Raw genomic sequence first — 13,132 nt, forward strand, 5'->3', positions numbered from 1 at the left:
AGATGAATGGTGCAGATACGGTCATTTTTCTAGTTTGCCCGTCGCGGATATGATCGCTTTGGGGCTTTTTTCTTTTTTCATCGCCTACACATAGCTTTGGTCCTATATGACTTTGCTATTTGCTGGCGTGTTTTTGTGTGCGTGAGTTTGTGTTGGGTGTGTACATCCTAACTATGCAGAGGCCATGTATGTGCTCATTGTGCTTGTATACTCTTGATGCTGCATTTTAAGTTAAAATCCACCCTTTATCGAAAAAGCCTGCGCGTCCTGAGCAGAAACCCACCAGCATGGCACATCCATGCCCTTTGTCTGAAGCTGCCCTCCATAGATCACACCTCCGGACCAACGTCACAAAGTAGACAACGAGGAGAACGACAGTTCTGCTGGGAAAAGGAAATTCTGCCGAAGCCGGACATAAGTGCAAGTTGGAACAAAATGTAACAAGGCCTTCATCATAATCCTGATCGGTTACAGAGAAAAGAGAACACTAGTTCCGGCTAACACCTATCACCATTTGCGCCGCCGCCGCACTACAGCAAATCTATGTTGCTCATTGGAGTGTCGATCAAAGCTCGCCTCGGTCTACACTGTATCTACAGCCGCCATGCCGGAGCAGGACGCCAATCCAATCCATCATCATCCATGGTGCAGCTGCAGCTGCAGCAGCCTCGAGTAGGCGCCGTCCGGCCGCGACACGAGATCGCCGTGGCTGCCCTGCTCCACGACGCGCCCGTCCTGCACCACGGCGATGGAGTCCACGCAGCGGATGGTCGACAGCCGGTGCGCGACCAGCACGGTCGTCCGGCCCTTCATGATGCGCCCCAGCGCCTCCTGGAGCACGCACTCGGACTCCGCGTCCAGGGCGCTCGTCGCCTCGTCCAGCAGGAGGATGGCCGGGTCCTTGAGCACCGCGCGCGCGATGGCGATGCGCTGCTTCTGGCCGCCCGAGAGCTGCACGCCGCGCTCGCCCACGGGCGTCCTGTAGCCGTCGGGGAGCGCGCTGACGAAGCCGTGCACGTTGGCCACCTTGGCCGCCTCGACGACCTCCTCCTCCGTCACGCCGTCCTTGCCGTAGGCGATGTTCTCCAGGATGCTGGTGGCGAACAGGACGGGCTCCTGCTGCACCAGGCCGATCTTGAGACGGAGAGACTTCAAGTTGAGCCGACGGATGTCCTTGCCGTCGATCATGACCTTCCCGGCCATGGGATCGTAGAAACGCTCGATGAGAGCGATGACAGTGCTCTTCCCCGACCCGCTCGCTCCCACGAGCGCCTGGCTCTGGCCAGCTCGGATCCTCAGGCTGAACTCCTTGAAGACCATCACGTCCGGGCGCGACGGGTAGGAAAAGTCGACGTGGCGGAGCTCGATCTCGCCGCGAACCTTCTCCACCTGCTCGGCTTCCGGCTCATCGGGGTCGATGCGCGTCCTGCTGTTGAGGACGGCGAAGACGGAGCGAACGGACTCGCCGCCGCGGATGATCTCGGGCGCGAGGCTGACGGTCTCGGCGACGGAGTTGGCGGTGATGACGAGGACGACGAAGACCTTGATGACCCTGGAGAAGGTGGAGACGTGGTGGCGGACGAGGTGGGCGCCGTACCAGAGGATGAGCGCCTCGGAGGCGTAGAGGGAGAGCTGCGAGAGGCCGTAGAGCACGCCGGAGACCTGGCTCCGGCGCAGGCTGTGCATCTGGGGCACGCGCAGCTCGCTGCAGAAGAGGGAGAGGATCTTGTCCTGCGCGTTGAAGGCCGCCACGGTGCGGATGTTGCTGACGCCCTCCCCGGCGATCATGCTCGTCTTGGCGTGCGCCTTGGCCGTGTCGCCGGCGAACCCCTTCATGGACAGTTGCTGCCAAGTGCCAACACACACATCATCGTCATTCAACAGTACGCAGCACAAACAACGCATGCAAATCGCAACAACAATGAATAATAATATTATTACTACTACGTACTACGTACTACTCCTACTAGTCATGAGCAATGAGTGATGATGCGTGGCGATATCCATTTCAGTATGCAAGAGCCGCGCCTGGGCACATGGTGACTGACAGTCTGACAGGCTTCATGCACGCGCCGCGCAGGCACGCACCAGCATGGCATCATGCAATCTTTACGAATCGCAATACGAAATTATTGCGAGCAATGCAGTTCCGCAGCGGCGCGAAAACAAAAAGGCGCCGCACGGCGCTCTGGTTCTGGGGCGGCACTGTCCTTGCGGCACCAGAGCACGGCCGGCGTCAGGGCCTGTACTGCATGATCGCCATGTGCGCCACTGCGAGCGGCCTGGAGCAAAGGCCCCAGATTCCCTCGCACGAGGCGGCCGTGCAAGCTCGCAACCGACAGTGTCGCGAGCGCCCACCGGGACTATGGCGCCCAACGAGCAGCAACAGGGGCCATGCCTAAACACGACCATCTCATCTCACCCACAACTGAAGAAGCAGCGGCTGGTGCGACAAAGCATCGCGGGGCCTAGAGCCTAACGTAACGTAAGCGTGGCCCGGAGGTTTCTGGCAGTTGTTTACGGCGGGTGCTGTAGATGACACGGGCCAGGGAGTGGGAAGCATCTGGCCGGAATTAAACAAGGGATCAGGTAGTGGAGAGCGAGCTCCGGCACATGCCTTGCACAGTAATTTATGGCAGAGACAGTGGCGACTGCATGGGCCACGAATCCTAGCTACCATCGCATACCATGCTGGTGAATGGTGATGGTGAATTCAATTGTACTCTCGTCTCCAACTAACTGAGCTGCCGGGCCTGCAGCGGCTGCCTGCGCCCAAAACGGCGTGGCTACCTAGGTGTTCTCTCCTCTTCCAGCAAACATTCCAAAAAATTACTCCCTCGGTTCGGAAATAACTGACATGGTTTTAGTTCGAATCTGAACTAAAACCACGTCAGTTATTTCCGAACCGAGGTAATATATGTCAATTGGGTTTTTACCTGAGCAAAGTTGGCAAGGACAAGGAGAGGGAAGGTGACCAGGATGAGGATGGCGACACGCCATTCGATGATGAAGCCGACGATGAAGGACACCAGGAGCGATGTCATGTTCTGCAAGATGACCGATATCCGCTCCGCTATCGCCGATTTCACGTCCGCGGCCTCCGTGTTGAGCCGCGCCGCGACCAGGCTCGAGTTGTTCTCCTCCTCGTCGAACCACCCCACGTCGTTCCTCAAGATAACTGTATACAATGGTTATAGCTTATAAGTGGTGCCTCAGATCAAACAATGCAAGTTCTCTGCAGAGATCATGGAAAATAATAGGAACAAGCCTGCGAATTACTACCTGCAAGCATCATCCTCCGGACCCTGGTGGTCAGGTTTTCGCCCATGATGCTGAAGAAGTAATGCTGGATCAGGTACGCGACAACCGCGTAGAACCCGGTTCCGATGTAGATGAACACATACTCCCTAGTCTTGCGCTCCATCGCGTTGGGGTCCCGGAAATAGAACACTTCAATCATGTTGCTCATCACGATGGCAAATGTCGGGCCAATGAAGCCAGACATGATGGATCCGATCGCCCCCAGCACCGTATAGGGCCATTCCGGAGCATTTAGCTTGAGGAGCTTGAAAAAGTATCCTTTTGGCGCCGGGTACTTCCGGTCATTGTCGGCGTTCGAGACCATCTCAATGCGGCCATCCGCACCAGTGCTGTATGAGTAGCTCAGGTTCCTCAAGCTTCCCGACCTGAGGCTCAATGACCGAGTGGACAGCGAATTGCTCAAGCGAGATGACCGGTTCTTGCGGGTGGATGCCCCACGGAAGTCGCGGTTTCTTGCCATCTCCTGGAATCTGATGAGAGCTGCATAAGCACCAGAGCTGCCTTTGGCAAGGAGCTCGTCATGAGTACCGGTCTCAACAACCTGCCCTTGCTGGATCACGGCGATCATGTCAACACTCCGTATGGTTGAGAGCCTGTGCGCAACCACCACAGTTGTCCGACCGATCATTATGCGGTCAAGTGCCTCTTGAACAATACTCTCCGAACCAGCATCAAGAGCACTAGTTGCCTCGTCAAGGAGAAGGATCTTTGGGTTCTTCAGCATTGCACGGGCAATGGCAATTCGCTGCTTCTGGCCACCGGACAGCTGAAGTCCCCTTTCTCCCACCTGTTGATAAAGTTGATTTATCATTGGATTCAACAAGTTTTTGGAAGTAAAAAAGACCATAGACATGATAAAATTTATACATGATTCAAAACTCAATTAGCATGGTCAGAAGTATGGACTAAGCTTTCATTCTAGTCAGATCAAATCACAAAATATAGGCTGTAAATAAACTATAAGATTGCAATTGAGCCAGAAGTACAACCCACCTGAGTGTTGTACCCATTAGGAAGAAGAGCAATGAAGCTATGTGCATTGGCAGCCGAAGCCGCGGCCTCAACCTCAGCCATTGTGGCATCAGGCTTGCCATAAAGAATATTGTCAATGATGGTGGTCGCGAAGAGGGCGGGTTCTTGATTCACCAAACCAATCTGATCTCTCAGCCATTTCAATTGCAGCGACTTGATGTCCGCATTATCGAGCAAAACTTGTCCTGCAACAACAATCACAACCACTAGTTAAACAAAGCCAACTTACCTAGTCATTTTCGCGTGCAATTCATGTGCTTACCCTGATTAGGATCGTAAAACCGCTCAATCAGAGACACGACCGTGCTCTTCCCAGAACCGCTGCCTCCGACCACGGCTGCCGTTTTCCCCGCGGGAAAGAAGAGCGAGAAGTCACGGAACACCATGACGTCCGGGCGGGACGGGTAGCTGAAGGACACTTCCTTGAACTCAATGTTGCCATGGACTTCATCCAGGCACCTCCCATCAGTTGAGTCCTGGACTATTGTCGGCCTCTGCCTTATCACCTCCAACAACTTGTAACCGGCTATCTTCCCTTTGCTGAATGCACCAAGGTTGGAGAACGACTGTCCAAGGCTCCTGCAATTCACGAATTTGGGTGAGTTTTCTCACCGAAAGCAAGCTGCAGAACTGTGAGAATTGTCCAAAGTCATGACTTACAGGCCACCGACGATTGCGGAGAAGATGGCCGTGAACGCCTTCCCACCGTCTGTCTGGCCGCTCCGGATGAACACGCCGGCGTACCAGAACACCAGTGCCCATGACATGCAGGCAATCCCATAAGTGCACCCAATGCCAAGCCCCTTGGCCATCCCGGCCTTGTACCCCAGCTTCAGGGTGCTCTGAATCGCCTCCGAGTAGGAATTCAGGGCCTTGGACTCCCCCACGTAGGAGTAGACCGTCCTCACTTGGGCAATCGCCTGCAGAGAAGATGAACACTTGGTCGTCAGAATTACACTCGCTTATTTACATCAATCAAAATCGGGTAAAAAAGAAGTACAGCATGATTGACATTTGACAGCAGATGTCTCAAGAAAAGGGCAAAAAAAGGACACGAAACAAGAAATCATCCATCGGAAAAAGGCCGATTGGATCTACCAAGAAACCGGCAGAAATCCAAAATGAAATCATTCTCATGGCATGTGCATAGCTGCCGCTCCGCATTTGACTCTTTGACCAAGCGGTCCGAGCTAGAGCCCACAGCTTTCTTCTTCCCCACCCGGCCAGCTTTGGTATCCCTGTGGGATGATAAAGGCGCTGCAGAAACAGTACCTGCTCGGCTATGATTCCGGCGTTGGCGTACGAGTCCCGGCTCTTGGAGGTGAGCCCGGTGAGCGTGTACGCGTACAGCCCGCCGGCGAACGCGATGCCCGGGATGACGGCGATGCTGAGCAGCGCCAGCCGCCAGGCGGAGACGAACCCGACGACGAGCCCCGCCAGGAACGTCGCCAGGTAGTGGATGAAGTTGCCGACCTGCGTAGACATGTGTCCGTCGTCAGTCGCACGAGGAGGAGAAGGCCAGAGCTATATGCCGGCGGTGCGCTAGAGACCTTCTCGCCTATGGCGTCCTGGACGAGGAGCGTGTCCGTGGAGACGCTGAAGACGACGTCGCCGGTGCGCGCGTCGGTGTCGAAGAAGCCCACGTCCTGCCGCAGCACGGCCTCCAGGTACCGCCGCCGGAGCGCGCCCACCTGGCGCTCGCCCGTGTACATCCAGCACGCGATCTCTGAACGGACACACAGAGCAGGCATGCGCGCCCGCGCAGTTAGAACCACGATGCCGCAACGCCGGCAAGAATGAGCGCGGAGGCGTGAGCGGAGCAGTGCGTGAACTCACCCAGGTACGAGGATGCGCAGACGACGAGGCCGAGGTAGACGAAGTAGAGCGAGTACTGCAGCGCGCAGAGTGAGGCAGTCAGATTGAGCGTCAGTAACTAGAGCGAGCATAGAAATGGCAACCGCAGAGAGGAAGGATGAGAGATTTCCCGGATATACGTGCCTTGGACACCTCGTCGGTCATGCGGCGGAGGTGGTGCTGGTTCTTGCCGAAGCCGTTGACCAGCTCGCCGAACAGGAGGAAGAACACCGGCATGGCGGCGCCGTGCACGACGGCGCCGGCGCTCCCCGCCGCCATGAGCAGCCAGTCGAGCGGGTCGGCGAAGCTGAACAGCTGATGGAACGCCACACTCTGCTCCGCCCTCTTCTTCACCGCCTCGCACCCGCCGCCGCCGCAGCTCGCAGCCCCGGCCGACGCCTCCGCCTTCCCTGTCTCCTCCGCCATTATCACTCCTCTATCTCTCTCCGCCGCGAGCTCCGCAACCACAAGAGCACCTCACCGCCGTGGCATTGGATCTAAACCCACCGAAATGTTAGCGCCAGAGCCCCTCCCCCTGCTCCTGCTCCCGGCGGTCCTCGCTCTGTTCTCTTATACTGCAAAGCGAGCAGGGCTGTTGCAGTGTGCGCATCTCTAGCCGCGCCCGCAGCAAGCCCCTATGCGATTTTTCGGCCGTCGGCGTCAAAAAAACGGCCCAGTCATGCCTCAAGGCCCAGTTTTCGTCGGCTCAGGCCGAAATTGACGCCGGCGGACCCAATCCGAACCTGGCGCGCTGGGGCGCTCGGGGGCGCCGGGCGCATCGTTTTTGGCACGAAGAGCCGCGGCCCCCCTTGCCAGCGATTCGACTCTCTTCTCGCCGCTCCGGCGTCCGCATCGGCGACTCCACCCCCCCCCCTCGGCCGCTTCGTCCTCGTCGAGCCCAAGCTGGAGCCCGGCCTCCCCCCGGAGTACGAGGAGATAGCCCGGCGCGGCTTCTCCGACGAGGAGGCCCTACAGTGGGCGCGGGACGACTACTACCCCGACGAGATGGTCCGGCAGCGCCGGGCCCTGGAGGAGATAGAAGCCCGCAAATGTGGGCGCGAGGACGAGTACGTCGTCGTGATCCTCGACAGCGACGACGACGAGGACGCCCCCGGACCGTCCAACCCGCCGCGCCAACCAGGGGAGGGATGCAGCAGGGACGGCGGCGGCGGTGGCGACTACACGCGGTTCTACAGCCTCCTCGGCATGTAGAACTGCAAGGGCGGGCGGCGGGCGGCGAGGAGTGGCGAGGGAGACGGCAAGGAGTGGCGATGGAGACGGCGAGGAGCAGCCCCTAGTAGTTTTTTTTCTTTTTTGTAAAATATGTTTAAATTTGAACGAACTCGCTGATGTTTGCGTTAAATTTGAGCCGTGTTTGCGCCGTATTTAAGTTTTTCAAAAAAACGTGGTCGCCGCGACTGGGGGCATCACGCCCCCAGCGCGCTGTTTAGCGCCGGTGCGCCCCCAGGGGCGATGTTTAGCCCCTCCTGAGGGGCCAACGGCTGGAGATGCTCTAATTTCTGAGGGGTTGGGTACCTGGGAAAGCTTGAAAAAAATCGCGCTTTTCGAGGAGGGGGAAATCAAATGTGAGCATAGTTCTACTCGCGATGACACGGTAGGACAGGGCTACAAGTACGGCTCGGCATTTGGAGAAGCTTGGTTACCCTATTTTGAAGTGTTAGGAAATTTTTAAAAAGAACTAAGGATGTAGGAATAATTTGTGAAAATCATAATTCTTATATTTTAAATACAATTTCAAAACACGGCTAAAATAACCTCTTTCCTAAATGTAAAGTTCGCTTGACTTTTTACGATCTGATGATGGGTTAAGAGCATCTATAAGCAGGCCACTCAAACCCTCCATAAACGTCTGGACGAACAACCAGCTCACAAAATCATCATCCAACCGGACTGCCCAATCCAGCCCAAACGGCATGGATCCAATGCAAAATGGGAGCTTGAAAAGACGGCGACAATGTACAGAATTGAGCGGATTAGAGAGAGAGGGAAGTTGATGCAGATATGGAGTGTGCTTCGTAATTATGACGATTATGCAACTTTACTGGAGTGACTTTTAATTTTGCCAAAATCGCCATAATAAAGATCAATGTGGCGACTTGCTAGAGTTGCTCTTAGTTGTGTTTATCTATGTTTTGTGTGTGTGAACATTATGTAAATTTTCCATCTCTGGAAAGTGCCTACGCTCTACACCAACCATAACATAATTGGCATATTCAAGATGTATTCCTGCAAGTGAGTGGTGTACTTTCTGAAGCTTCCAAGCTGTGAATTTCTGCTCCTGTAAAGTGCATGAGGGTTTGGAGTTTACCCTAAGAACTACCACTAGTGAAGCGTAGGTGGGCATTGGTTGGACGAGGCACTCAAAGACATGAGTAAGACATTCATGTTCGTTGAGGGGATTGTTGTCCCCCACCCACCTCCCCAAAGGAGATTACCATCTCCAAGTAGTGAACTCAGGATACATTTTCGTCTTCAATACTTGTGGTTATTGCCTCCTTAAGCTTCATATTGTGATTACTTGTTGGTGCAACTGAGTGTCCCAAGAGTTTTGGAGATTGTTGGACAAAAACAGTGAGGACTAATGTGTTTGCTAGTGCACATAGAGACAATACACTGATACCGTTACGTGCTATACAAACCTGTTTTTACCTCCTTTCTGCGACGGAGTTTAAACCGTCACCTTGTCGGTGTGTGCGATAGGGGGTTCCTTCCCACATGACCCAAAAACAGTCGAGGATAGGCGAGCGGCTACTGACGATTTTCATAGACTAAACGTATAAGAAGTCGCGGCCTGTCTCACGCATTAGTCCTTGACGTTACGTTTCTGATCCGAGAGACATCAAAAATGATTACGCTGCTATAGTCGTGTGGAAAAAGGTGGATATCACAAATATTTAATCTGCCGATGTGTTTGCAATAGGTACGTTACCGCGCACAGTGGGAAAATGCAAAATGTGTGCGCTGCCTCTACTATCGCCAACGTGCCATTTCATAACTATGTGCGATATGTATTCCTGTCACACACGGGCTCCATATATGTATTGTCTTCTTTTTGTCCAATATTACACACGCATATAGGTGTGAAACGTTTGCTATATTAGCATGAATCGCACACGCATATGAGTTGAAACCGTGTGTGTGTCCATTGAGCATCGCAAACGTTTCTCGTCAAAGAACCGTCTGTTCTATATTTTCCATCGCACATGTTGTTTTTTTTTCTAACCGTGTGTACATGATTTTATTCGCTCCTGTTTAATTTTATTTTTCCCTGCAATTTATTATTCAAATTGGAAATCATGAATATTGAATTGTGAAATGTGGAATTCAAATTCGCGGCACAATGGTTCAACAACCAATCCATAAATAAAATTTCCAGTACAATATATTCAGTAATTACAGGATTAGGCAGCAATTAACTATGATGAGCCATAATATTTAGAGGCGGTAAAGGTGAAGAGAGAATTGTAAATCATTTTAGTTGCCGATGGTGTTGAAGAAGCGGAATGCGCATAATGTGCCCTCCTACATTCCAAAGGCGCGAACAACTTTTGTCCAACCCCTTGTGACGATCGCCCACCCATCCTTCACCGCCTTCAGAAAGATTTCTAGACCACTATCATGGTAGTATGAATTATATATTTTAGCCTTAGTTGCCTCCAGTCCGGTCATGTAGTTTACAAGGTAATCATCAGTAAATTGCTTCGGAAACCACTGAAAAGATAAAACTTTCATATATTCATGTCTAATAGGGTAACTTGTTGTGTGTAGGGGGAAAAGACAACACATTACTTACCATCCTAAAGTTCATTGTTGTCTTGGACAAAGTGTAAATACAGAGTTTAATTCCCATCACCCGTCTCTTTCGCCTAACAACCTTTCTTAGTTTCCTCACTTGACGCCTGTTCATGAATATCTTATTGCCCCATACACAAAAGGGGTCGAAGCGTGGATTAGTACCGCTGATATACGTACATATAGGCAACTAGTGGATTTTAGAAGCTAAACTGCAATTGCACAAATGATGTAAAATACTACTCCCTCCGTTCCTAAGTACAAGCACTTTTAGAAATTTCAATATGAACTACATATGATGTATATAGACATAGTTTAGATTAGAATGTAGATTCACTCATTTTGCTCCGTATGTATTCTATATTGAAATCTCTAAAAATACTTATATTTAGGAACAGAGGGAGTATAAGACATGGGATACAGCTAACCTCGATGGCAAATAACAACATCGCTCATTATGGCCCGCGCAAGTACATGGAAAAGCAATGTTAACTATAACAGGGTTAACATCCAACAAAAATAGCACATGGTAAAAGACAACATCTGTCGTGATATCTTCATTGCGAAAAGAGTAGTACGGTAGCAAAGGGACGGATTAAAAATGGATAGAATTGTTTAGTACAACAGGCGTAACTGCAACCTATGTCAAGTATTGTAAGTTTGTAGCTGGTATTGGTGAAATTGAGCTGGACAATTCATACTTGAACATCACACAGTGTGCAGTACTGAAATAAACAAGGCACATTTAACAACAGACAAGCTAGTATAGCCATTGAAACTGGTACTGATAAAAATGGAAGTGACAGACTTAAACATCGCAAGGCTGGTGCTGTTAGAGGAGAGAATGACCCAAGCTGTCAAATGGAAATATTGAAGCAAAGACCCACTGGAGAGGGGGCCCTGATGCCCACTAGGCACCAGGGCGGGCCACCCCCTCTGACGCCCTGGTGGGTAGTGGGCCCCTCGAGGCCCATCTGGACGTGAGACCGATGCCAAAAAATCCTATAAATACAGAAAACCCCAGAAATAACCCTAGATCCGAAATTCTGCCGCCGCAAGCCTTTGTAGCCACGATAAACCAATATAGACCCTGTCCCGGCACCCTGTCGGAGGGGGAAATCATCACCGGAGGCCATCTTCATCATCCCGGCGGCCACCATGATGAGGAGGGAGTAGTCCACCCTCGGGGCTGAGAGTTTTTACTAGTAGCTATGTGTTTGATCTCTCTCTCTCTCTCTCTTGTGTTCTTGATTTGGCACGATTTTGATGTATCGCGAGCTTTGTTAATATAGTTGGATCATATGGTGTTTTCCCCTCTCTATCTTGTTGTGCTGAATTGAGTTTTACCTTTGAGATTTCATTATTATCGGATTGAATATTTTTATGGATTTGAGAGCACTTGATGTATGTCTTGGCACTCAACTCGCGGATTCTCGAAGTGACATTGGGGTAATCTATGCATAGGGGTTGATGCACGTTTTCGTCCTACTTTCTCCGGTATAAATCTTGGGGCACTCTTTGAAGTTCTTTGTGTTGGATTGAATATTATGAATCTGAATTGTTTGATGCATACCGTATAATCAACTCACGGATACTCGTGGTGACATTGGAGTATCTAGGTGACATTAGAGTTAGTTGATGTGTATCATATGGTGTTATTTTAGTACGAACTCTTGGGCTGTTTGTGACACTTATAGGAATAGCTCTATAGATCGAACGGAAAGGATAATTTGAGGTGGTTTCGTACCCTACGAACAATTCCGTCTTATGTTCTCCGCTAGGTAAGAACTTTGGAGTGATTCTTCATCGCATGTTGAGGGATGGTTATATGATCCAATTATATTAGCATTGTTGAGAGATTGCTCTAGGTAAAGTATGAACCCTAGGCCTCATTTTCAAGCATTGCAATACCGTTTGTGCTCACTCTTGTTACTTTCTACCTTGCTGTTTTTTATTGTTCCTATTACAGAAATCAATATCTACTATCATTACTACACTTGTATCACCATCTCTTCGCCGAACTAGTGCACCTATACAATTTATCATTGTATTTGGTGTGTTGGGGACACAACAGACTCTTTGTTATTTGGTTGCATGGTTGTTTGAGAGAGACCATCTTCATCCTACGCCTCCCACAGATTGATAAACCTTAGGTCATCCACTTGAGGGAAAATTGCTATTGTCTTGCAAGACTCTGCGCTTGGAGGCCCAACATGAGTCTACAAGAACAAAGTTGTGTAGTAGACATCAAGCTCTTTTCTGGCGCCGTTGTCGGGGAGGTGAGTGCTTGAAGGTATATCTTTAGATCCTGCAATTGAATCTTTTAGTTTCTTGTTTTATCACTAGTTTGGTTTATAAAAGAAAACTATAAAAAAAGGAATCAAGGTTGCCTCATATTATTCGTCTTTATCATGTGTTTCTTGAAAATGGTGGATCGGAAAATTGTGCTCAATTGGTAGAAGAAGAATACAATAAAATGTTTGGCATAAGATCTTTGACTGATGAGCATGATTGCAATGTTGCTAGTACGAATTTCTGAATATCTATGATGCTAATGATATCCAAAGCCATAAGCATGGGGATGCTATGTTTGATGAAGATGCTATTTTTAGTTCCCCAAGTTTTGATGAGAAAATTTATTATGATGATAGCATACCTCCTATTTATGATGATTATATTTATGGAAGTGGGTTTGGAAGAGTTTCAACTTTAGATAATAATTATCCCACTATTTTGGAGGGTGTTGAATCTTATTGTAATAATTATGAAAGTGGATTTGGAGAGGCCATGACTTTATTTAATGATGATTCCACTATTTCGGAAGAGGTTTCAATTGATTATGACAACAAAGTTTCTATCTATGATAATTATGGTGATGACATGTATGCTATACTGAACAAAGATAACCATGAAACTTGTCATCATGATTTTAATTTTCAATTACATGATAGTTATTTTGTTGAATTTGCTCCCACTACTATTGATGAGTAGAAATTTTCTTAGGTGGAGAGTAATACATTTTCTATGCTAGTGGATCATGAAAAGAACGCTTTATGTGATAGTTATATTGTTGAATTCATTCATGATGCTACTGAAAATTATTTTGAGAGAG

At 50.1% G+C, this 13,132-nt stretch overlaps 1 protein-coding gene across 1 annotated transcript; it reads right to left on the bottom strand.

Annotated features, from left to right (window-relative positions):
- Positions 1-425: 425 nt before the first annotated feature.
- Positions 426-6,778, bottom strand: LOC109731795 (ABC transporter B family member 19). The gene is made up of 10 exons (XM_020290966.3): positions 6,352-6,778; positions 6,190-6,244; positions 5,904-6,079; positions 5,626-5,826; positions 5,014-5,273; positions 4,616-4,932; positions 4,315-4,538; positions 3,283-4,108; positions 2,937-3,178; positions 426-1,845 (listed from the first exon to the last, which is right to left on the bottom strand). The coding sequence occupies exons 1-10, from the start codon at positions 6,631-6,633 to the stop codon at positions 637-639; spliced, it is 3,792 nt and encodes a 1,263-aa protein (XP_020146555.1). The 5' UTR covers positions 6,634-6,778; the 3' UTR covers positions 426-636.
- Between the last annotated feature and the right edge of the window lie 6,354 nt (positions 6,779-13,132).

The sequence above is a fragment of the Aegilops tauschii genome, chromosome 2, assembly GCF_002575655.3.
Source record: "Aegilops tauschii subsp. strangulata cultivar AL8/78 chromosome 2, Aet v6.0, whole genome shotgun sequence".
NCBI classification, from domain to species: domain Eukaryota; kingdom Viridiplantae; phylum Streptophyta; class Magnoliopsida; order Poales; family Poaceae; genus Aegilops; species Aegilops tauschii.